The sequence below is a fragment of the Saccoglossus kowalevskii genome, chromosome 11 (assembly GCF_978046115.1).
Source record: "Saccoglossus kowalevskii chromosome 11, keSacKowa6.1, whole genome shotgun sequence".
Taxonomy (NCBI): Eukaryota; Metazoa; Hemichordata; class Enteropneusta; family Harrimaniidae; genus Saccoglossus; species Saccoglossus kowalevskii.
In genome coordinates this window covers 21,608,373-21,635,921 of record NC_140651.1, presented here as the reverse complement: position 1 = coordinate 21,635,921, position 27,549 = coordinate 21,608,373, and the positions used below count along the sequence as shown (strand labels likewise).

General features: G+C 33.3%; 1 protein-coding gene across 1 annotated transcript in view; it reads left to right on the top strand.

Annotated features, from left to right (window-relative positions):
- LOC144354116 (high-affinity lysophosphatidic acid receptor-like) overlaps nucleotides 1–17,263 on the top strand; it is a 55,764-nt gene extending 38,501 nt beyond the window's left edge. Inside the window, exon 3 of the mRNA XM_085505479.1 lies at nucleotides 15,297–17,263. Within this exon, the coding sequence (XP_085361605.1) occupies nucleotides 15,814–16,941 (1,128 nt within the window). The 5' untranslated portion in view covers nucleotides 15,297–15,813 and the 3' untranslated portion in view covers nucleotides 16,942–17,263. The remainder of the gene's footprint in view (nucleotides 1–15,296) is intronic.
- Nucleotides 17,264–27,549: the final 10,286 nt, after the last annotated feature.

Genomic DNA, 27,549 nt, shown 5'->3' with positions numbered 1-27,549 from the left:
ATTGAAACTTGTGCATATAATATAATTATTGACCTAATTTGCATAATAATTAGCCAATTTTAAAAATTTTTACAGTATTAGGTAAATACCCCAAATGTTTTATAGTAATGTAATTTTCAAGATGGCCAAAAACAAAACAAAAAAAATATACCACAAACTGCACAAAGTCATTGTGCATCAGCTATAGTTGTTAAAATACTATAAAGGGGGTAATTATTCACTGACTGGAAAATGCGCTAAATTAAAACCCAGTGAATATGTAAAATTTAACATAGAACACATTATCTAAATGACGAAACCGTGAATTTAAAACCCACTGAATATGCCTGAAATGGTAAATCAGTGAAATTTAAACCCAGTGAAAATTAGTCATTTTACAGTATACTTCACAAAAATCACTTTCTTTATAAATCATTTTTATCACGTGAAATTTCTGTGATTTTCCTAGAATTGTGAAATTTACTAAAATTGAGCTGCGCCTCTCACAAAGTTAAAGGATGGTGGTCATCACCTAACACGTATTCAAATTACAAAAGAAATTATTTTAAAAGCTTTGTGTACGTTCTCATGGGCCCCAAATCGAACATGACGTGACATGATGACAAGCAATCTTTTAAGTGTATTTTACAGCATTTTTGTGCAGTTTAATCAATTACAGTAAAATCTGCTTTCAGTTATTTTGGATAAATTGGTTGACCTGCAGTGCAGTGCGGTACAGATACATATAACTGAATAACAATAACATTATTTAAAGAAGAGCACACAATAATGTTGAAATCTATGTGAAAATTAGTCATTTTACAGTAGTTACATTATAGCCATCAAAGAGAACTGCATGAGCACGTATTCCAAAAATGGCTTTCATGTGTTTTTAAACTTTCTATATTGTATTATTCTTTCCATAATCCCACTTGTATTCGGAATTGTAGCTATAATAATCACTGGATCAGTAGACGGTTTCATTTCCTGTCTGTAGTCCATTCATTCACGTGTACTCAATACAAGCAGAATGTTACCTGTAGATAATATTATCACATAAACATGTCCTAAAAAAATCACATATTGTTGTGAATAGAAATACTAGTATTGTTATAAAAGTTTTATTAATATTTAGTTTTCTCCCATAATGCATTGCACTTCTCTTAAAGTGCTCAGGTGATGACAAAGCTAATTGTAGGGCTCAACTTGTGAAATCTGCATTCTCAGGTGCCACCCCAAAAAAATGGGTCTATATATTCAGTTTTGATGGACTAAATCTTTTATAACAAAAAATTATTCATATTTTTAGGAATTACATGCATCAGTTGAATAAAATTTAAAAGCTTTGTTAAGGTTTGTAAAAATTCTTGAAAAAACAAAAGAAAAAATGTAGTTTCCATGGAAAATCAAAATAAAAGCCACACTATTTGCGAGAACTTAAAACTAAAAATAAAAAAAAATTATCGGTATCAATTTTGGAAAACATTGATTATTAACTTAAATTTGTTTTTTTATTGTGTCTGGAACTTTCAGCTATTTTTCTTCATTTGCATTTTAGCTGGGTTCAGAGTACACTCGTGAGATCTTCAACACATGTTATCCTACACATCTTGGTTGCAAACCCTTATCTTTGTCCGCCCTTTTATTAAACAGTATTGAATGTAGAATTTTTTTTTTAAAAATGCAGGAAAGCTTATCTGATACAGACAGTATGTACTTAATAGTGCTGCTTGTGATGACAGTATCTCACAGTGTGTGAGAATTTACTGTTTTCATCTGGTGGTGAGATGTGTACTTATTTTTTCACAATCCTGGTATACGATTATATCTTTGAACAACTCAATATTTGAGAATTGCAAAAAATAATGAAGAACCTGAAAAAGTAAAAATTGTGAAGATATTGGGCAGTTAACTTTCACAATTTTCAGAACTCTGATTATATGTATTAAGTTATGTGAATCTGTTTCTATAAAATGTTACATTATTACTGCTGCTGATGTTTCCAAAAAATTATGAACATGACTTTAATTGTGCTACATCACAGAAGATTTTAAATGAGGCTTGAATCGAACTTTAGTTCAAACACCATTATTAGCAAGCTACAGTAAGAAAATAAATTAAATCCAACCTGTATCCTAGTTGTTTTTGAAGTGTATGCTATCAGAGCCACACACTTTATTTTGTTGATATATATTCAAGTATCAGCTCTGATATCTTGAGTAAAAGTTTAAACATGTGAACACATCATTTTTCTCTCAATATTATGGTGTGACAATCGGCATGTTTTTATGTATTATTTTATATTTTCTTTGTTAAATTTACACCAATATGGAAACATTGATGGAGGTTTATTTTGTACAAGATGACATAAGTTGAATTTGGCGCACAAATTATTGATTTTAGAAACATCTTGATTGGAAAGGCACAGTCTCTTGTTTGAAAGATTGATTGATTACATCAAATACTCTGAAACACAAAGATTGATGACATCAGCAGCTCTGAAACATTGATTGATTATATCAGTTACTCTAGCTGAAATACAAAGATTGATGACATCAGCAGCTCTGAAACATAGATTGATGATATCAGTTACTCTGAAACACAAAGATTGATGGTATCAGACTCTGAAACAAAGATTGATTGATGACATCAGAACTTTGAAACACAAAGATTAATAACATAAACTCTGAGACACAAATATTGATGACATCAGCAGCTCTGAAACATAGATTACAGATAGATTTCAGTTTCAGTTACTCTGAAACACAAAGATTGATGACATCAGTTACTCTGAAACACGAAGATTGATGGTATCAGACTCTGAAACAAATACTGATGACATCAGAACTTCGAAACACAGATAAATGACATAAACTCTGAAGCACAAAGATAATGACATCAGAAACTGAGACACAAAGATTGATGACATCAGCAGCTCTGAAACATAAATTGATGATATCAGTTACTCGGAAACACAAAAATTGATGACATCAGTTACTCTAAAACACAAGGATTGATGACATCAGAAACTAGCTCTGAAACACAAGGATTGATGACATCAGAGACTGAAACACAAAGATTGATGACATCAGAGACTCAAACAGAAAGAGTGATGCCATCAGAACTCAGAAACACAAAGATTGATGATCAGAGACTTCATATTTTGTCTTTCTAAGCAGGAAGCTACATGTAATTAATTCATTCCCAGTTTCCCCTTCAATGTGATATAAAACGTCACTGATCAGACACACACATTTCCTGGCGTACCAACGATGAAATAACTGAAATTCATGTAACTGTGAATCATTGAAAACATTTTATTATATTTACAGAAATTTTGCAATTTGGTAATATGAAATTCACATTCTATAAACAAAATATTTTGTAAGTTGTGCCTTCAGAAGTCTTTATTTATTTATTTATTTATTTATTTTTCTTGATGACTGCAACTGCTGGGATTAAAATATATTTTCCTCATTTCCCAAAAACTCAAAATGAGCACAGATGTACATTTGCTTTATAGTGCTATCTGATTTCATGGTTCACATTACGTATGAAACCTGATCTTCGTTAATTGGGACATTAAAGTTGGTTGGTGGAACATACTTTTATATTTTCTGTTTCTTAGTAGACATCTCAATATTTTGACTCAATTATAAAAATATAATTGCATAATATTTCTTTAGCAATACACAATTTTATATAATTATAAAGCAAAAAAAATTAAAATAAAAAAAATGAAATAAAATTAAAAATTATTTGTGGATAAGATTACATATCATATTTTCATTTCTAACTAAGTTCTTCTACAGATTTGATAATATTTTTATTTGTGCTTTGCAATAAATTATGATAGAATTTTTAGTGAATGTTAGTGAGTTATGTTGATATATTGGAATGAAATATTTGGATACTAAGTACATGAGACTATGCTATTTCTGTCATTAGTAAATATAATGTGTTGAGATTGTTTTTTTCAAAATTAGTAAAAAATCTCAAGATGAATTTGTAAAAATTACATTATGATGTATATGGCAAACATTTGCTAGTTATTATTTTGTGTTCTCAATCTCATTTACTATAAACACTCAAATAAATCTAGAGAGCACCCAGTGAGAGCAAATGTCAAATTATAATCAAAATCCAATGAGTGGTTCTTTAGATATCAGTGGAACAGTCATGGAACAGCTAAAAATCAGCTAATTATCATGCAAATTAGGTAATTAATATGCATGGATTTTTAAACCTAATCAAATCTGCACATTAGCCCAGAGCATCTATGCACCAAGTTTCATCAAAAACCGATGTATGGTTCTTGAGATAGCAGTGGAACAGACACACACACACACACACACACACACAGACACACTAACTGCAAAGACTCCCTTATTGCGCTTCGCACACGGGAGTCAAAAATGGGTCAATTGGGTAATGTGAATAGGTTAGCACCATAGCACATGTTAAGGGACCTTGCAAGGGATGCTATTACCTTATTTTGTGTATAGAAATTAATTATTAGTAATCTCTGGTATATATTATGCGCATGTTTGAAAAAATAAACTGCAGTCGCATAATGATTCAAGGAAGACAAGGCACCGATAATTAGTAGTCTCTGTTTCAGACTGCTACTCAACATGGACTAATTACTGAGTATTCTCTTCCAAAAAACCCGGCTGCTTTTCAACCATCACTTATGTGAAAATTTGAGATGTTCTTTAATTAGCTGATTGGCATTAGGTATAGACGGCTACATAGTTGCTTTAATACTTAGATCTGAATTGTTATAACAATGCACAGGTACTAGTTCTGAATTGTTAACGATGCACAAGTACTAGTTCTGAATTGTTAACAATGTGCGGATGACGTCCATTGCCATACGCAATTCTTGATCTAGCTGCCATCGAATAAACGATTTAACTCATAACGTGGTAAAGGTTAGACTGTGACAGGATGTTGATCGTAAAAGTTGTTTTATTGACAGTGAATCAAATTTTGACTAAGTTATATCATCAGTCTGTTTTCTAGACATCATACCATTATTTTGCATTCCTATTTTGTATGACCTGCAGAAAACACTCACTGACCCCTGACCCTATAAGCATTCCACTTTGTATGACCTGCAGATCACCTTTCAGTGACCCCTGACCCTTGTAAACATTCCACTTTGTATGACCTGCAGATCACCTTTCAGTGACCCCTGACCCTTGTAAGCATTCCCACTTTATATGACCTGCAGATCACCTTTCAGTGACCCCTGACCCTTGTAAGCATTCCCACTTTGTATAATTTGCATAAAACCCCTCACTGACCCCTGACCCCAATAAGCATTCCACTTTGTATGACCTGCAGATCACCTTTCAGTGACCCCTGACGCTTGTAAGCATTCCCAATTTGTATAATTTGCATAAAACCCCTCACTGACAACTGTAAGCAATCATAAGGGCTTTGGACTGTGTGGTGTTCATGAGATTAATACAGTTCATGTTATATTAATTATTTTTTTAACCTCATTGTTCTTGTTCAATTTTGGTCAGAATTGTTATTAAATTTTAGAGAGTATTTTTTGTGCAAAATTATTCTTTACATATATTATAAATTGTTTTGTTTCCTGATAAAATTATTGTACCATTGAACCACCAACAAGTTACTGCATATGTAAGCTACAATGTCCAGGTACCTCCACGTATTGTAGGTTTCATATTTACACGTCTTTAAGATGCATTAACTGGATTATGTGTTGAGTCTTCTTAATTATGATAGCGTATGTTTGGTCAAGTCCTGCACTTTATATAGTGAAGATCCGAAAGTTAATTTAAAATGAGTTTAACATGTAAGTTTCAATATTTTCAAGATGCTGTTGTATTCTGCTACATAAAAGTAACCTGGAATATATATCTTTCACAAAAATCTTGTCTTCTAAGTGACGTCTTGTCACACTTTTGCTCATGCATTTGTTTTACGATCCAATTCAATATGCCCAAATGTCAGCTTTTTAAAGTTGAAAATTCAAATATTTCTGCTATTCCAGTATTGAATCTCAGTTGTGTATTGACAGAATGGTACATACATTGAACATAATTTCGATGCACATTATAATGGCCGACTGGTGGCTATTTTATTTTAACAACTGGTTTCGATTTTGTTTGCTTCAGCACAGTGAGGACTGTTTAGGTCAATAACTTGTTTTGCTTGTGATTCAATATTTTCACTGAAGGGATATATCATCAAAAATAAAATCCAGTTAAAGTAACCTAATTTTCTCATTGATTTGCATATAATTTATGAGGTATCAGTTTAAATAATCTAGTATTTTTGTTCTTTTCATCAATAGTAAATTGCAAGTATTAAAATTACTAGTAATGTAATTCATAATTTAAAAATCTGTCAAAATATATCCGGTATTTCCATACTCATTTTAACATACTCATTTTTACCATACTCATTTTTACCATACTCATTTTTATTATACTCATTTTTACCATACTCATTTTTACCATACTCATTTTTACCATACTCATTTTACCATACTCATTTTTAATACTCATTTTTACTGTACTCATTTTTAACATACTCATTTTTACCATACTCATTTTTAACATAATCATTTTTACCATACTCATTTTTACCATACTCATTTTTAAAATACTCATTTTTACCATACTCATTTTTAAAAATTCGCATTTTTACCATACTCATTTTTACCATACTCACTTTTAACATTCTCATTTTTACTATACTCATTTTTACCATACTCATTTTACCATACTCATTTTTACCATACTCATTTTTAAAAATTCTCATTTTTACCATACTCATTTTTACCATACTCATTTTTAACATTCTCATTTTTACCATACTCATTTTTACCATACTCATTTTTAACATACTCATTTTTATCATACTCATTTGCGCCTAATAATGTGTTGTTTTTTGGAATGGGTGCTTAGTTGAGCACCCCCTTGAAAAATTATGCAAATGACAATTTCTGTTCACCAGGTGCCTGATTTAGGGGGGAATATTATGTCTGTTTTGGAAAATTGTTAAATCATTGATTTCCAGATCACTTTTACAATAAAGAAACAGAAATGGTCACAAAAAATATGGACATTTTTTTTAGTCCAATAAACAGAGATTTATGGATTGATCTCGGTGGGTGTGTTCGTGTGTGCGCATGTGTCTGTCAGTATCCAGCCATATCTCACATATACTTTATACGTATATCAGACATTATATCACACATGTACACATGTATTAGTTTCATGATCCGATTTAAGACAGACAAATGACCAAAATTGCCTCAAAATCACTCATTTTTACTATTTCAGTCATGTGTGGACAGATTTGGTTCAAACTTGGTACATGCATTGAGCACGAACCAAGACCTTCATGCACATCATTTTGGGGGGGATCAAGTTCAAAATGGCTAACTGCTGTGGCTGCTGAAAAAAGAAATCTCTTGAAAATTGAGGCGAGCACATAGCACATGGGTACTAAGTCAAACGATTACAAAAATACTCATTTTGTGTCATGAAAGTTGCAGATTAATTCAATTGGGGGATGAAACTTTCTGATGAAAAATGTTAACAAACATTTGGTTGAAAATGTTTCTGTCAAATCATGTCATGTGATAATAACTACTTTAATTTACTGAAATTGACCTCATTCTTCCGACTGGAAAACAACGTCTGTTCTGAGACACGTTTATATTTAAACAAATTTGCAAATAACCACCAGGGGCTTGTCTCGTAATACAAATGTTGAGTCATGACATTTTAGAGTTGTAAATTTACCAAAATTGACGCCGTACTTCTGGCTCGAGAACAACATGCTGTAATACATTAATTTGCAAATATGCCCCAAAGGACTTGTCTAGCAATACAAATGTTAAAAGGAATGTAAGTCACCATGTATATTTAACGATGTAACATGACCAGGAAAACAAATTTATTGTTGCTTAACTTTTCCTCCTCCAGTATTTTCCGCTCTGTACTTTTTTCTCATATTCTTAAATATTGTTAGAAGTGAACCTTAATTTTGGAGCCGACAGACAAAATCTGAGTCAATTTTCAGTTTTTAGTCAAAAAATTAGGCTATTTTTGTTCTAATCTTCTAAAAGGAAGTGTGGACTACATAAAAAGGACTATTTTGTGAATTTGTGATGAAAAAAGGGAACTGGTCATAAAAACGTTAAATATTGAGTTCTACTGCATCCCCCCATTATTGCACACATTTCTGTCCTACCTCTGCTAGCACGCAACAATGGGTGGTGTGAAGTCTGTTATTTACTAAATTAATACATGCTTAAAAGCAATAAAACTGATGTTAATTACAACTTTATCTCATTTAAATATGTTTATACTTTGGTGATGCATCATGGGGGTTTTGATAAAAAAAATGCTGGTGAATTCTTATTATGCCAACAATTCAATCAACCAGCTCTACGAATATGTGATACATAGTACGAACTGAAATATTCTGTTTAGACACACACATTTTTTAGTTTAGTATTTTTACAAAGAACAATAAATGTATTTCCGATAAATAATGTGAAAGAATTTGAGCATCCATGTGATGAAAAAAAAAATGTTTCAAAATTGATTTTGTTAAAAAACAACAACTTGTATTTGTGAAAACTATGATGTAAAGAATTCTGTTAGTGCCGTGCTGTTACCATGGAAACATTCATCATTGATCTCTCAGTATCTTATACATCATGACGCAGGTGGAATAGTCCTTCTGATTGATTACTCGATTTTCAATCACAGAGAAAAAAAATGTAGTTTGTTGTTTGTGTTTTGCTAGATTTTTCAATTTCCATGAGCGTTTGGTACATTGTATATAAACCAGCTAAGAAACTGTTAAATTAATGTTCATCCCAATGCATGACACTTACCCAAGCTAACAATTTAAAAAAAATGAACAGATTGGTGATGCATCTTTACAAATCAGTTCAACCCGACACTGGTATCACCATATCCATATTATCGCCACCATAAATCCATATTAAAAACTGACATTAGGATGTTTCTGTGCAGTACGTGTAAACCATTTTCTCATTTTTGTCATTTGAGCCGACTAAGTTGCATTCATGTGTCTCTGCATTCAAGGTTACATCAGTTAAGATTCAGCCTCAGTGTGGATACACATTTAGGATGTTTTTGCTGTGACATGCAGAACGTTTAAGCCGTTTTCTCATTTCTGTATTTGAGCCAACTTATGAAGTTGCATTCACCTGTCTCCACATTCAAGGTTACATCAGTCTTGCAGGTGGCGTAAAGAGCAGACAGAGAATGTAATGAAACAAATGCAAAGACATAGGTTTTAATCGTAAGCCTCAGTATAAAAACATGTAAATGCGCATGTTAATTTTTTGGGTATTCATGGGAAATTTAAAAATTGTCTAATTTGTACTTCTCGATTTTAAAAAAAAAGTATCTTTTTTGTGTTTAACAGCATTTTCATCAAAAATGGAAACAAATTGTTATTGCAAATATCCTTGAAAATGAATGTTTCTATGAGTTTATAAGACCTTGAGAATTAGCAGAGGATTTCTGTCACTTCTAACAGTTTTTAGCTCCGCTGTCGACTTTGTCGAGCGGAGCTTATCATATGAGTGATTGTCCGTCGGCGTCCGTCGTTCGTTTCAATGTTTTACTTTTTCGACTTCTTCTTGAAAACTACAAGCCTGAATGCCTTGATACTTGGTGTATATGTACCTTGGGTGGACCTCTCTTAGGTTTGTTTATTTCATGATGATATCTTCAATTCTCTAATTTTGGTGAATATTTTTGTCATTTTTGGTAAAAGTGATATTTTCGACTTCTTGTTAAAAACCGCAAGTGCAATTGCTTTGATATTACATATATAGGTACTACATGTGGACCTCTCTCAGATTTGTTCATTTTGTAATGATATCTTCAATTCTCTAATTTTGGTAAATATTTTTGTAATTTTTGGTAAAAAGTGAGATTTTCGACTTCTTGTTAAAAACCGCAAGTCCAATTGCTTTGATATTACATATATATGTATTACATGTGGACCTCTCTCAGATTTGTTCATTTCACAATGATATCTTCAATTCTCTAATTTTGGTGAATATTTTTGTAATTTTTGGTAAAAAGTGATATTTTCGACTTCTTGTTAAAAACCGCAAGTCCAATTGCTTTAATATTACATATATAGGTACTACATGTGGACCTCTCTCAGATTTGTTCATTTTGTAATGATATCTTTAATTCTCTAATTTTGGTGAATATTTTTGTTATTTTTGATAAAAAGTGATATTTTCGACTTCTTGTTAAAAACCGCAAGTCCAATTGCTTTAATATTACATATATAGGTACTACATGTGAACCTCTCTCAGATTTGTTCATTTTGTAATGATATCTTTAATTCTCTAATTTTGGTGAATATTTTTGTAATTTTTGATAAAAAGTGATATTTTCGACTTCTTGTTAAAAACCTCAAGTCCAATTGCTTTGATATTACATATATATGTACTACATGTGCACCTCTCTCAGATTTGTTCATTTCATGATGATATCTTTAATTCTCTAATTTTGATGAATATTGTTGTCATTTTTGGTAAAAAGTGATATTTTAGACTTCTTGTTAAAAACCGCAAGTTCAATTGCTTTGATATTACATATATAGGTACTACATGTGGACCTCTCTCAGATTTGTTCATTTTGTAATATCTTCAATTCTCTAATTTTGGTAAATATTTTTGTAATTTTTGCTAAAAAGTGAGATTTTCGACTTCTTGTTAAAAACCGCAAATCCGATTGCTTTGATATTACATATATATGTACTACATGTGGACCTCTCTCAGATTTGTTCATTTCATAATGATATCTTCAATTCTCTAATTTTGGTAAATATTTTTGTAATTTTTGCTAAAAAGTGAGATTTTCGACTTCTTGTTAAAAACCGCAACTCCGATTGCTTTGATATTACATATATAGATACTACATGTGGACTTCTCTCAGAATTGTTCATTTCATACAGAAGTTAAAGCTGTTTGGATGTGACATTTATGGCATCAGTATCACACAGTATATTTAATGCAGGATGTAAATAAGGATAAAATAGATGGCTTCAGCCGTGATGATTTCACTTATTCAGATCATGCAGTTCTTTAATTATCTCACATAGACACTCATTAGTCATGTGGCAAATGATGTTCATATTTCCATGTAAGTATGTGTCACTACTGCGTCGATAAAGATGTATGACGTAAGTAAACATGCAATGCAAGCGTGATCGAAAAACAATAAATGCTCGACTCAAATGTGAACGTTGGCCGATGGAGAAGTGATAACTAAGCCTAGATCCTATTGCGATGAATACATGACATATAATGCAATAACTGTATAATAACGAGTTGCGTAAAAACCATGTAGATGATATTACACATAGCATGCAATTAAATGTCTCTTCTCTAGTATCATAAATTGGGTCATTGTACTTTATATCTGCACTCCATGTTATTTAGTTTCATACCATATAAATTCATGTGTAGTCGTTATACGCAACTTTACACACATTCAGGAATTTAGCTTAGAGGCTGCAAATCTATAAATTTGTAATGACATTTCTGCAATATACTTACCGGTATGCGATGTCAGAAATCAACATTAAATAGGGGGGGTTAGATACATAAGGAAATGCCCTATGTGGATGTGTTAGGGTAGCATGCAAATGAATTGGATTTCTCATCCACCCCCTCAAAGTATTGTCCCAATTCTCATAACCCAGCATGTGTTTTGTAAACTGCTACTGGATATAAAAAAATTCCCGGTAATTGGAATGGAATTCATACATGGTGCTGTGTTTTACACTATCTGTCTGTTCTACCTGTATAATTACAGGATGTGACAGTGATTCACAGGTGTACTGAGTTCAAGGTTTACTGCGCTACACAGGTGGGGTATCATATACAATACTACATACATACACAACAATCACCGACAAATTTCGTTATATTCAGATTTTACAAATTATATAGTGGATAACGAAAATGTGTGTGATGTCGGAAGATTCTGGCGTAATTGGATTACCGGTACCCACCTGCAGCTGCATGATGTAATCTCTCTGACTTTCGAATGTTATGAAATTAATTGCTATATACTATACATGTATGCATTTTAAAGTTTATTTTTTCAACCATCGCATAACATCAAATTGTACAATATGTAAACTTGATCAACATTTTTCTGCCATTTTAACAAAAGCGGTAAGCTGTAAGTGTTGCTAGGCAGGAGGTAACAGCTAGTACAGTACAGTTATCCCCTTGAGCACCTTTTTTTTTCACTTGAATTTGAGGAAATTTGTTCACGTTTTCTGTAATTTTCACTGAATTCAATCTTAAATTTGAACCAAACAGACAAAATATGGCATTATTTCTAGATTTCGCAACATTTTATATGGAAAATTTGTTGCGGGTGCCTGAATTTGTCTTTGATGCTCAAAGGGTTGAGTGTAACTTGACTTCCAAGCTGTCTTTCATCTGGCTTCAACTTTTCATAATTTTTGAAGTGGGAACCATTATCACCAATAATTTCAATTTGTTGTTTGTCGTTTATCTGAGTTACTGATATGAGACAAGTTAAAGACATGATGGCTTTGAAAGCAGGGCAAACTGACTGTTACGGTATCCTTGGTCTATACTGTACATGTTTATACAATGTATTTAAGGCCCTCAGCCATTTAGACTTCATTTATCTATAGTAATTATGTTATTGACAGAGTAGGACAGAGCAGGACAATTCAAAAAGTTATGAAAAAATTGTGCATGAAATCAGAATGCATTGCATTACAAACCAAATGATTAGATTTTTTGTAGAAATGTTGATCTCGTTGCCATGGAAACAACAATTTTTGCAATGACTCCAAACTTAATGGATTGATTCTAATAACATTTTCAGGAGGGGTGCCCATGACTCAAAGACCAATTGATTAGATTTGGTTAGAGATGAGGATCTAGTTGCCATGGAAACAACAACTTGCGAAATGTGTTTTCATATAACTCCAAAATTTGTGGATTGATTCAAATATAATTGTCAGGAGGAGTGCCATGACTCAAAGACGAATTGGGTAGAAATAAGAATCCAGTTGGCATAGAAACATTCATTTCAAAAACAAAGTTATGTATGGATTCACAAAATTGGGGGGGGGGGGGCTGCCCTGGACACAAGAGCCATTCAGTTAGATTTTGGTAGAGATGTGGAACCTGTTGCCATGGAAATAATGACTCCTAAATTAGTTCTTCAATTATAACTCAAACAATTATGGTTATGCATTTCTCAATTACTCTTGACGTACCAATCGATTAGATATTTAGAGAAATCCAGTTTTCATGAAAACAGCAATTTTTTGGATCATTCAATTGATAACTCATGTGCTTGCGTAAATGGCTGAGATGTGTCTATAATCAAAGTGAGTTATATAAAAAATATACAAAAAATGCAATATTTTGTCTATATGCTCTTTTATTGGATGAGCAAATTATGCATAATCTTATTTCATGTGATGTGAAATATTTTCACTGATTTGTTGATCAAATCATGTACACACATGACCATGATGGCCAATCTATTCTATGTCTGTCAATTTCCAATGGCTGCCCTTGCCCAGAACATGAGAGCTTGACAATAGAACATGATGCGCAACAATATTTATGAAATGTCATGCTTCAATACCAAAGATACTTTCAATATCTTATATTATTGGTGAAAAAAAAAAATATTGGTTTATAGAAATTTTGCTTCTCCTCAGTTGACAATGCAGAAACTTGAGTCTCTAAAATTGTAAGTTTATTTCTGTTTGGGTGAGTATTTGTATGTACACAAATACAATGAATTTAGTAGTAGTTTCACTTCTTTAAGTGAAACACTTGAAAATGTATTTATTGAGATTCATTAAACTGTAATTATCATTCGTTTTCATGATGCTGATGAGATTTTCTAAATCCGTTTTATATGTTGTTTTTCAATTCAAAAAACCTGGCGAAATTCCATTCTGAAGTTATATTGTAAAGACTACAATTTAGCTTGAAATGGCATTCATCCATGATTTGGTCTTTCGTATAGTAAAGACATTTTCTGTCTTCATTTTCTCTCACTGTCCGTGACTGCTCACCCTTTAAATGTCATTCCAAACATATCTAGGTTAATAGCCATCATAATGTAACTGCTCGAATAACTACAATATGTTAGTGGATTTATAGGGCAGGATGCTTTTAGTTGTTCGTGATATGTTTCCTCCAATAACACAAAGGGTATTCCTGAGGGTAAATTACGCTTTTTTTTTAAACAACCCTTAGTTATCTTTGAAGGTAAATTGTAAACGACATTCACTAATGGTCTCATTTAACACCGGCTGTGAAATTTGTCAGAATGTTAATGATTGTCGTCATCACTGCCACTACCTGCCTCTCCTTGGCAGTACTTCAAACGTATAGACATACTTTTATGTCGTTGGTTCAAGGCTGGTGATATTTCCACAAAAAACACTCCAGAGATTTGCTTTACATGTAGTTCCGTTTATTCCAGTTTATGAGGTAGATTCACCTCAGGGTATATGCATGTGATCTTTTCATGATGTTGTGCTCAATTGTAGGATGTAAAAAAAAAGTCTGATTTTACTATGCACATAGAGATGTGCAGACAAATATTATAGGATGGGGATAGGGGGAGGGGGGGGGGGGTTTCTCTTTTTTACCAACAAGTATTGAATCCAAATATTTAAGTCATTTTTCATATATTATGTTTATATACAAAATATTGTGCAGTATATGCAAATATATTGATTTCTTTGTTTTTTAACAGTTTTGTAAAATTTAATGCCAAAATTTATTATTTTAGTATATATTTGATAAGCAATTCTTGGCTAATAACCTGGATCATTTTGTGTATATAAAATGTGATAATTGATATGCAAATTAGCTACTCAATATGCACAAATAGTGCCCCAAACTAATTATGGCTGCAAATTTCCCCAAACCTAAGGTTCCAAATTTGATGAAAATCGACTCTGACATTTTCCTGATTTTGCTTACACAATTAGAACTTAGTAATGTACAAATTAGCCACTCAATTATGCACGGACAGTGCCCCAAAACAAATCATGTATGCGCAATACCCCAAGCTATGTACCAAATTCAATAAAAGTCCGCTCAGAGGTTTTGAGATTTTGTTTACACAAACAAACAGACAGACACACGTACACACCAAACTCATCCCCTAACAAGAAATAAAATTATGCAAACAAATTTAGTTTAAAGTTAATAACAAATATTTTCTTTTCTTTTTTTACAGACAAATTTCCGTTTCTTCCATGCCGCTGAACTTCCATTAATCCGATTAAAAGACGTATAGATTACACGGGCCTAATGAAACATGAAAACATTGAAGATATCAGCTGCTGATCAACAATAAGCTCAATTGATTAGCATTTAAGATGCATTTCATTACACTGGATACTGTTTAATTCCTAGTTAATATCCGATGTTCATCTATTCAGATGTTTGTTTGTTGTGGCAGAGTACAGTTGTGCATGTCCTATATTTTATGCACCAGTTTTAAATCGAGGAAATCAGTTGTGCATATATTTACATAGAAAGCATAATGAGTTGTGCTGGTTTGACGTCAATGATATTGTGTTCTCATTGACCATCATATTGGAAGTTTGCATGCCCTGAAGCAGCTTGTGGATTTGCCTTATTACTGTTTACATTGGTTCCAAAGCGTTCCGGTTTACACCTGCGTCGCTATCTTCTGTGAGAATAAAAGTGATTTGTTCCAGAAATCGCTGAATTTGTGTCACCGACAAAGTATGGCAGGAGTTACGAGTATACTGAAAACCACAAAGTTTATGCCAACAGTTGTAGTCAATTCTACGAATGTCTCATCGTTGGAGGAGGTTGATGTTTATCCCGGACTTCCGTTATCAGCAGTTGTGCCGTTGGCTGCGATCATGATTTTGATGATTACTGTGAACGTGCTAGGGAACAGCATCGTGTGTCTAATAGTGTATCAGAAGCCTGCCATGCGTTCATCGATAAATCTGCTGCTAGCGAACCTTGCATTTGCTGACATTCTGATCGCTATTACGTGCATGCCGTTTGCTTTAGTGACGATATTTACCACCGATTGGGTGTTTGGAAAAGTGATGTGCCAGATTTCTGCATTTCTTCATGTCTTGTTTTGTATGGAGGCTATTTACATATTAGCAACGATAAGCATTGATCGGTATTTTATAATTGTGCGACGAAAAGATAAATTGAATCCATACCGTGCGAGAATTATGATCGGCACTTCCTGGATTTTCAGTTGCCTCATTAGCATACCTCCCATATTTGGGTGGTCTGGATATGTCTTTGTTCGAGGAAGTGCACAGTGTTTACTTGAACGACCAGACAACGCCGCTGATGCTATTTATGCAATCATTCAGCTACTCTGCCTATTTTACCTGCCTTGCATACTAATGTCTTATTCGTACCTTTGTATTTTAAACACCGTACGAAGAAATTCGTGCCGTGTGCAAAACCACCCAGAATCACTGAGTGTAAGCCAGGCTAATAAGCTAGGCCTAACAGGGATTACAAGACCCGCCCGTGTGAACGTTGACATGAGCTTCAAAACTCGAGCATTTACCACTATTCTACTGTTATTTATAGTGTTTGTGATATGTTGGGTTCCTTACGCAATCACCCATCTAATTGTGCTATTTGGGGACAATTATGGACAAAACTACTTACTGGAAACAATAATCCTGTGGTTAAGCTACTTGAATTCTGCATTTAATCCAATTATCTATTGCTGGAGGATCAAGAAATTTCGTGAAGCATGTCGGGAGATTATTCCGAAAACTTTCAAACTGTGGCCAAAGTTACCAGGCAGAACCCAACGACGAATCCGCCCTAGTGCAATATATGAATGCAATGACCAATCAGTTGTATAATTATCTGAAAACATTTTTTTTTGGATTTTGTGAGAGAGACTACTATTGATGAATTTTGCGATTCAAGGAATTACGTAACAATCAACACTTTTTGTTGGTGTCTTAGTCACAGTGTCATTAATTGGGGTCCTAGGGAGTCATGTTGACTTTCACTTGAGTTCTAGGGAGTCACAGTAACTTTCATAGGAGTTCTAGTGTGTGACTGTGCTCTTCTCATATGGTCATAGGAAGTCACAGTGACTTTCACTAGAGACCTAGGGAGTCACAGTGACTTCTATATGGATCATAGTATGTCGTAGTGTCTTTCACTAGAATCCTAGGGAGTCACAGTGACTTTCGCTAGAATCCTAGGGAGTCGTAGTGACTTCTATATGGATCCTAATATATCACAGTGTCTTTCACTAGAATCCTAGTGAGTCACAGTGACTTTCACTAGAATCCTAGGGAGTCACAGTGACTTTCACTTAAATCCTAGGAAGTCACAGTAACTTTCACTAGAATCTTAGGGAGTCACAGTGACTTTCACTAGAATCCTAAGTAGTCACAGTGATTTTCGCTAGAATCCTAGGGAGTCACAGTAATGTTTACTAGAATCCTAGGGAGTCACATGACTCACTAGAATCTTAGGGAGTCACAGTAACTTTTACTAGAATCCTAGGGAGTCACAGTAACTTTCACTGGATCTTAGGGAGTCACAGTAACTTTTACTAGAATCCTAGGGAGTCACAGTGACTTTCACTAGAATCCTAGGGAGTTGCAGTAACTTTCTCTAGAACCTAAGGGAGTCACAGTGACTTTCATCAAAATCCTAGTGAGTCACAGTAACTTCCACAAAATTTGTTCTCATGAATGCAAAAATTGAAGTGAAATTTTAAAAAAAAGGTTTACAGTACATAAATTTTAACTGCGACCTAACACTGCCATTCGTATGTTGATTTACTCAAGATAATGTAACGTAAGTCCATTCAGTTTTTTCCATTTTATAACAATGTGCAATAGTGACCAAAGAAGGCTGACAAGTATATTTATCTACTTATTAATACATATGATCAAGCAGTCTGCCTCAGAAAGCTAAATATATTTGGTATGTACTACAACATGAATATTAATTTATACTGAACCTGTGTTACCTTATACTGTGTGTCAAAAATATCCTGTGCAGGACAGTCTGGTTTGCTCACATTATAGAAGGACTCATTTCCGCGCTAATGGGTGAGGTGTTTTTTTTTTATGTTATATAGATTCAATTTGTTACCTCAAGTATATTCTATGGAAACCTACTTCAACATTTTCAGCCTTATTTTGTTCTCCTGTATTTATAACACAAAATTATTCATTCTTAGTTATTTGTTAATTTTGACAAACCACATTTAATTGACATGTGTATTCTTTAATGACGCTTTTAATGAGAGTATGAGAATATTGTTCGCCAATTTAGTTTTGAAATCATAAGCGACGAATTTTGAGAATATGAGTACAAGTTACGTATAATGAAACCATTCTTGGAATTTAAAATAGAACTGCCTGTAGAGGGCAGACATCTTGTAGCTTTTCTTGGAACATGCAGTTGAACTGCCTGTAGAGGGCAGACATCATATAACTATTCTTGGAACAGCCCAAGAGCTATCTGTGGATAAAGTTGGCTGTAGAGATCAGGTGTATCCATTCTTGAAATTGACAATTGCATAAATGTGAAATGTGTTGCCCGAAGTTTCCGGGAATCGCACCTTCCAGGAATCGCACCTTATAATATGATACCTGGGAAAAATGTCGGCTGCTGAGAGCAGGCATTTTGAAACAAATCTTGGAACAATCAGTTAGAATAAATTTATAATTATTGCCTGTAGAGGGCAGGCTTTTAATACTATTCTTGGAACAATCAGTTGGATTAAATTTTGAATTATTGCCCGTAGAGGGCAGGCTTTTTAAAACTTCTTGGAACAATCAGTTGGAATAATTTTAAAATATTGTCTGTAGAGGGCAGGCTTTTAAAACTATTCTTGGAACAATCAGTTGGATTAAATTTTGAATTATTGCCCGTAGAGGGCAGGCTTTTTGAAACTTCTTGGAACAATCAGTTGGAATAATTTTAAAATATTGTCTGTAGAGGGCAGGCTTTTAAAACTATTCTTGGAACAATCAGTTGGATTGAATTTTGAATTATTTCTAGTAGAGGGCAAGCTTTCACAAACTACTAGTATTCTTGGAACAATTAGTTGGATTAAATGTTTAAATATTGCCTGTAGAAAGCAGGTTTCTTGAAATTATTCTTTCAAGCAGTTGGATTAAACTATTCATGTGGAAGACCCGACTTTGGAATCCATTCTTAGAACAAACAATTAGATTAAACTTTGAAATATTGCCTGTAAAAGACAAGCTTCTTGAAATCATTTTTAGAGGGCGTCTTTTCAGTCTGATTATATTGCTGCCAAAACTTCTGGTATTCTCTCATCGATTTTTGTTTTCAACACAATATATATAATATATAATTATAACCAACATGTTTTTATAAATGAAGCAGATTATGAAACCATAATTGGAGCCATTGACAATTTTATATCAATTCCCAAAGTTTGAAATACACATTCTGTATTTGTATTTCACTGGGTTTATGTATGGTACATTGTCTCTACTTTAATCATGGAATGTCAAATTTAATCTTTGTCACTTTGTACAAAATATACCTACTTATAATATTTCAATATTTTTTTTCTTTAACTTGGATCAACACCTATTGGTAGTCCATTTGATCCAAAGATTAACAAATTATATAAAAATGTTATGTTGCACCAACAGTTAGTGTTTTTATTTGATTTTTGATTTTGTGGAAAAATGATAGAATTGTCAGGCTTGAATCTGCTATATGTACAAATAATGGTACTCCATACAATTTATTGAGCCATGAGAGTCATCAGAATTGAACTGGTGATTTTTTTATGTGTGTAAGTTATACAGAAAATCATGTTGAATAAATGTACAAGTTTAACTGCCAAAATGTGATTTGAACAAAACAGATATTGTTAATAAAATGTTTTCATATATGAATTGCCTGCAATCAGTGTGTTTCCTTCTAAACCTCAACAAGTATATCAACTTAAGGGGTCTGGCTTACAGTATATGAACCTAGTCAAGAAACAGTTCGATTTTGGAGATTTATTTTTGATAAGAAAGATTCTTTCAGTGTCAATTTAGAACATATTATTCTTGATACCCTCCAGGAAAAAAGTAGCTACAGCGCTGCATTACTGTAAATGCATTAATTATTCACAAGGATTTAATTTCGCTGATGAGTAAAATCCGCTAAATTAAATCTTTGTGAACATGTAAAATAACAATAAAACTCACTGTCTCCTTGACAAATTCGTGAAATTAAATACATGTATGCTCAAAACATTGAAATAGTGAAATTAAACGTCAGTGAAAATAAATGCTTTTACAGTACTATTCTTGTACAGATTAATGTTCACTTTGTTAGGGTCAGTAAATTCGTGGCTTGAAATGCACATGATTACCAAACATGCATGTAAAAACCCAGTTTCATTTGAGCACACTAAATTCATTTAATTGTTATGCAAATTTTCTAATAAATATGCATGGTTTGTTTGGAAAAATAGTTCTGAATGTTATCATGTACTATAAATACTGAATGTACTCTAATCGATGTGAATATGTAATATATTTCAATGACTACTAACATAGACCATGTCATTTTTGAGTTAAAATCAAGTTTATATTTAATAATTGGGTCAAATTTACGATTTCTAACCATATATTTTGATTTTCCAACTAAATTTGTCAACTGTTCACCAACTTTCTAACTTTCTCACAACTTTGTAAACTTTCAGCCAAATGTTTTCACTTTCAAGCCCCCCTGCAATTTCCAAAAAAAAAACAAAAAAAAAAAAAAAACGTTGTCATCTTTCCCGGCAAGTTACAACTAACTTTTCTGATATTCCAACAAACATTTTTGACATTCGAATAAATATTGTAGTTCCGCTGTCGGGCAGAGCAATTCATACTTCTAATCTACTGTCGTCATCCCTATTGCAGTCGTTACAACCGGTGATCATATGGCCTCTCAAAAGGTACTTTGGGTGATTCTACCTGTCACACGCAACGTAATATTACCGTAATTGATATAGTACAGGTGTGATGGTTCAAATACCAAAATGGCAACAGTAACAAAAAGACTTCCCTGGCGGCGATGATAAAATACGAACACGGAGCCAACAGATGAGATTTCAACTGGTACTGGTATTATTATACTCTGCAAACATCAAGTACAATAACGCGGTAGAACTCCACTACTCCAATAACTAGATACTTAAACTCCAATACAATTCAACGAGATCTCCGATCTGAACTCAGTGCTGAACAACTCCCCTATATATACCCACACTGTCTATAAATAGACCATTACATCAGCATACATAATGAATCTGGAACTTACTGCAAATTTCTAGAATGTTCCATTACCTTCTATTGCCTCTTACAGTGTTCTATTACCTATTCAACCAGTTTCTAAACAAAATCTAGAACATTCTCAGTCACACGGAAGTGGTAAACAAGTCGTATGCGACACTACCTCTACGTTAATTCTCTAATTTTAGTGAATATTTTGGTCCAATTTTAATTTTTGTTTTGGCTATGTACCTTGGGTGGACCAGATTTTTTTATTTTTTTATTATAACATAAATTTTCTAATAGGTGAATATTTTTACCATTTTAAAAATAACAATTTTCACTTTTACAGTTTTAAACATACAATACCCTGACTGGTATTAAGGTTGTATGCTGGGTAAAAGCTATTAATATGCAAATGTGGTACATTCAAAATAGGTGGAAATTACATTTCATGTAAGTGTGTATATGTTTTTAATTTTCAACACACTGTCTCAGCTGTTTAGCCTATTTATTAGCCTACTATCGTAAAATTCTAACAAACTTTTCCAACAAACTTTTTCAGTCAACTAGTCTGACTTTCAAGCACAAAATTTTGACTCTCTAACCAATTATTTTGACATTCCAATCAACATTTTTGACTTTCTATGCAACTTTCACAACTTAAGTAAGTAAGTGTTCAATACTTGGTAAGAGGGATGGACATTTTTTCATTTTTCGTATTAACAATAAATTTGTTATCTTCATCTTTCACTGAAAAATTATCGGGTTCAATGAATAAAGATTTTTTATGTGTGTGGAATTGTTTTCAAAACACCATAAAATTGTTCTTCAATGTGTTTGTATTTGCAAATATCACACGCTTTTCCATTGGCACGTGCAACAGATACAGTGACGACCAGTTTCAATTTTCAGAAAGGAAAGCGAAGCCTAATTTTTTTTAAGCTTCCACATAATTTTGTATAATTGATATTTATGAGGTATTTTTTTAATTTAATGCTAGTTTTAAATTCTGTGTATGTTTATTATGTTGAGTATTGCTTGGCGTGTTATCATGATTTGATTGTCTTTGCCATTGTTTCATGAATAATTGTTTTAATAATTATAAATATGTTATTTGGTATTTTATATAATTTTCATTTGCATGTGATGGTATAAATGTCACGTTAGATTTAACCCTGTTATTATTTGTTGTGTCATTCAGCGTCAACGGGTACACGAAGCTAGAGTCCCTTTATACACATATCTGAGGTATGTAAATGTGTCGAAATGGACATAGTGCGAGTGGTTAGTTTAGTGCTAGTAGCACTAATCCGAAAAACTACTAGATCTAGTGCAAAAATGGCACTAGATCTAGTGCTAACACGAATTGTGAATAGATATACTGTATGAAATGGTATTGTGAGGAAGTTTGTGTTTTCAACTTTGGCGAATGTAAATGGTGGAATTCAGCGTTGATTTTTTTTTAAATCGCTGATGTGCCGTTTTATTTCTGGTCGGCGCCACACTTAATGAAAATAGATCTTCGAAAATGAAATTATGGTGCCATATGTGAACTAAATGAAAAATTGGTATACTCCTAGTCTAAGTCCCGGGTCCCTGTAAAGCTCGGTGGATTTTGTGTGTACTGCGACCTGTGAATGGGCATATACATATTCATGCACTCCTGTTGTTACATTGTATCATAGAGGTACTAACGGAATATGATGTAACCTCGCCGATTTTTTAACGTGGCCATATTATATATGTCTAGACACTTTCTCTGCAATAATATTTTTTAGGAGCCCTTAGGATTTTTTGTTGTAGACTCTCGAAATCTTGTTCTTGTTACAGTTGCTAATAATTAAAACATGTGAAGTAACAAGTTTGTCTGTTGAATTTCCGGTTGTGAAATACGTATTTTTACCCTTCACAGCTAAACAAAGTGTATGGTCGCGTTAAAAAAAATGGGACCACGAAATCGTCCAGGGCTATTTTTCGGCAGTTTTTAAATTTTTTTTTGAAAACATTTTGTCGTAATTTATCGGACATTTCAATCGTTCCTGACGCCTAAGGGATTGGTCAGTTACTTCGGCATAGGGGGGTGGATCAGTAGGGGGGGGGGTACCCTGTTTTTGATTGTGCGAATAGGGGGGGTCACCTTGTTTTTGATATCATGTTTTCCAGAATTCACACACGCGCTCATGCATATATTTTTTAAAATTTTATTTCAAAACAAATGATAAAAAAGTTAATCGTACAAATGTGTTCTTAATAATAACTATTACCTATAAATTTGTTGATGCAAAAAATGTTATAGGCTAAATATTTTGAGGTTAAAGTTGCCAAATAACTAACAGATTATGCAATGCGGTTAGAACCCCAATTATACAGTTAAGTTTTAAACACATCCCAAGTCCATGTGCTGCTGATATCAGATTATTTTATTTAAAGTCTGAAGTCACCATTGTATAAGATATTTACTGGATTTATCCAATCATAACAGGAGACGGGAAGACAACACAGTAATTAGTACAAAGAGCAGTGACAGTTTTTGTTCAGCAAATCAAAAAAGTTAAAATTGTGAAAATGCTGATATATAAAAAAATTAAAATAAATGATGAAAAAATAAATAAATAACTAGTTTTTTTGTTTTTTTTAACTTTTAAATATGCATATTTTGCTCTGTAAAATACCAAAATCCAACACAAATTTAAGCAAAATCAAAGTTTCCTTTGTTTTCATAAGCACATATTTAAAAAAAATCATGCCATTTTCCCATCAAAATTCAGGCCCGTAGTTTGGGGGGGGGTTCGGGGGGTTCGGTCGAACCCCCTAGATTTATGATCGTAGATTAGAATATAATAAAACAAACAGTATTAATTAAAATAATTATCATTGTTTAAATCACTTGACTCCGTGATGTAACTATCAGAGTAATGTAATGAGTAATGCGTAGTAATGAGCACTTAGGTGCCAACGAGCTTTAAATGTCAATCGTGAAGTTATGCTGTCTCAGCTCAATAGCAGCCAACCAAAACAGGTTGTTATAAATAGGCAAGCTTTTATTCGGTTTTTCTGTGATGGTGTAATGAAGATCGCGTTCAAGCACCTGATGTTAAATATTAAAACAACATTGAAACAATAATGTAATGCTAGTCACTCTCTGAATGATGTGGTGGTCCTGAATAAGGCACTTTGTCTTGTGCTAATGTTCGCTCAGTTAGTAAAGTGTGGGGATCGAACGGGATTGACACGACAACACCACACTGTACTTTCCTAGTTTGGTTCATTAGTTTTGTATTCTTCAAGTTAATGATGGCATATATACTGTTTTGTTTCAAGTGTATCAGCCAAATGTAGTTAACTTATTGTATTAGTACGTGTAGCCTCTGTTATTGGACAATAGTGTACAGCTACGGGTTGAACATATCATTAAAAAAATGCCGAAGATTTGTCATCACGAGTTGTATAGGTCGAAGAGCTTCTTGCAGCCAACAATTCACCCCACAGTGTTGCTTCAGCACTGAAACTGTGCGATAAATCATAAATTGCAAACATATTTTTTTTATGTTTCAGAAAATTTACTATATTTTTAGTGGGTTCATAAAAGGAGTTGTAGTCATTGAAGTCTATTGAGATCGCTGCTAAACTGCCACTGTATGCATATCATTTTACCGCCCTCTAAAAACAGATTTACAGTGAACCAAATATATTTACATACTGTAAAAAACTTGGTAGTATGCCATTGGTTAGTGCATTTAATTTGTTTAATGTAATCATTGTGCCAACTATTTCTTATGATGGCGATATGGGGGTACGTAAATTCGGAAATGGAGAGGGTACAGATAACATTTTGCAGATATCTACCCGGTACTTAACATTAATAGTTGTACAAAAATGTAGCGATGTTAGACGAATGTGGAAGGCTGCCATTGTGCTGTGGTTATTTCAAGCGTTGTATCTCATATTGGTTAAAATTACTGAAACCCCAAAACATGTTATATCATGCTTAAACGATTAGACAAGACCGGCAGACTTGCTTGGGAAACCCACATAAAAATCTCCTGTTCAAATATGGTTTCGGCATTGTCTGGTTTGAAAAACAAGTTGGAGATACTGCAAATTTCTTAGGGATATTTACTCAAAGAATAAAAAAATAGTGGCATGCCTCAATTTCACAATCATCCAGGCTGTGTACTTTTGGAAACATCAAAGTAGTATTATAACCTGGGAGATTCATTGGCAAGCAATTATAGACTAAAATATATACTATCTGGGCTTACTTCGTCGCTACACAAACTGCCACACCATATATCAAATAGCTCTATATTTTTTAAAAGTTTTCAAGCGACGAGATGAATATGAATTCAGCTTAACTTAGTACCATATGTTTACATGGATGCACTTTTCTACCCATTACATTTTGTACGATAGGCTGAGGCCCTGTACAGAAATAAAATTACATAATACAAAATTGACTAATACTAAAACGAATAATTGTAGACAGATTTCGACATGAAATCGTGTCACTTTTATGTGCGCTAACATCTGCGAAAAGCGAAAAAACTCGTAAGTAGCCTTGTACCTTAAAATACTTGGACAATAATGCTAAGATACGTACAGTCTTGTCTTTTTTGTGTACAACATTTTGCCGTAGTGGATCAATGGTGTGGATGTGTTTGTCTGTAGGTGAGGAATGGCTCAGGACCCCTTCTCTAAAATGGTAAAATAGTTCAAAGATGTTATGTGAAATATCTTACCAATAAAATTTAACTTAAAACCGATAATATAAAAATGTCTATAACAGAGCTCAAAAACACTTTTTGAATATTATAAAATTCACACATTTCACATCAAGTATATAATTGTTGTTTTCGAACCCCCTATTCAAAAGTGCTGGCTACGGGCCTGAAAATCCAAGCTAAAAGAGCGTACTACAACATCGGCAAATCTCTTCCGCGTTGCGTTCAACACATTAACATCGAAACATCGAAAACATGAAGAAAACAAACGAATACCTAAACAAGAAAATAACATTACATGAAATCACTACCGTATTAAGAAAACTAAAGAATAGAAAATCATCTGGCATAGATGGAATACCACCAGAGATGTTGAAATATGGTAGCCCACTTCTGAGTCAAGCTGTACAATTATTATACAACCATGTACTTACTACTGAAGATTACCCACAGCTTTGGAACATCAATACAATAACACCTATCCATAAGAAAGGCAATGCATTAGATCCATCAAATTACCGTGGCATTTCAACTAGCAGCAATATAGGCAAAATATTCGCAATTATTCTAAATACAAAACTTATCAACTTTCTAGAGAAACAGAACATCATACACAAAAACCAAGCAGGATTCAGGAAAGAACACAGAACCATAGACCACATATTAACAATACACACACTGATTAAAAAGTATCAATCAAGGAACAAAAATCTGTATGCATGTTTCATAGATCTCAAGAAATGTTTTGATACAGTATGGCAAGATGGACTCCTGTACAAACTACAAAAACACAACATAAGTGGCCCAATGTACAACATCATTAAAGACATGTACAGCAGCATGCAATTCCAAATCAAACTGGATGGAAAAATCTCGCCACTATTCCAATTAGAAAATGGAGTGAAACAAGGCTGCCCCCTGAGCCCAACACTTTTCAATGTATTTATAAATGAACTATCAGAAGACCTCAACCTCAACACAGACCATATGCCAAAACTCAACAATAAAGCTATATCAAATCTGATGTATGCTGATGATATAGCCCTGCTTTCAAAGTCAAAGTCTGGACTCCAAGCAAACATCAACTCACTACAACAATACACAGAGAAATGGGGCTTGACAGTAAACACGGAAAAGACAAAAACAATGACGTTCACAAAAAACGGACATAAATCAGAGAATACTTTTTTCACATACAACAAAACAATACTACAGAAGACAAATCAGTTCACATATCTGGGCATCAACATCAACTCCAATGGCACCATGACAAAAACAACACAAACACTGGCAGATAAAGCAAAAAAAGCAGAACGTAATCTATCAACAATCTACCCAAAAAACAAGAACAACATCAGATTGAAGACCAAACTATTTGATACTATACAACAACCTATACTATTATATGGCTCAGAAATATGGGGAATACATATAAACATACAACAATGGGACCACACAGACACTGAAAAATGTCACCTAAGAC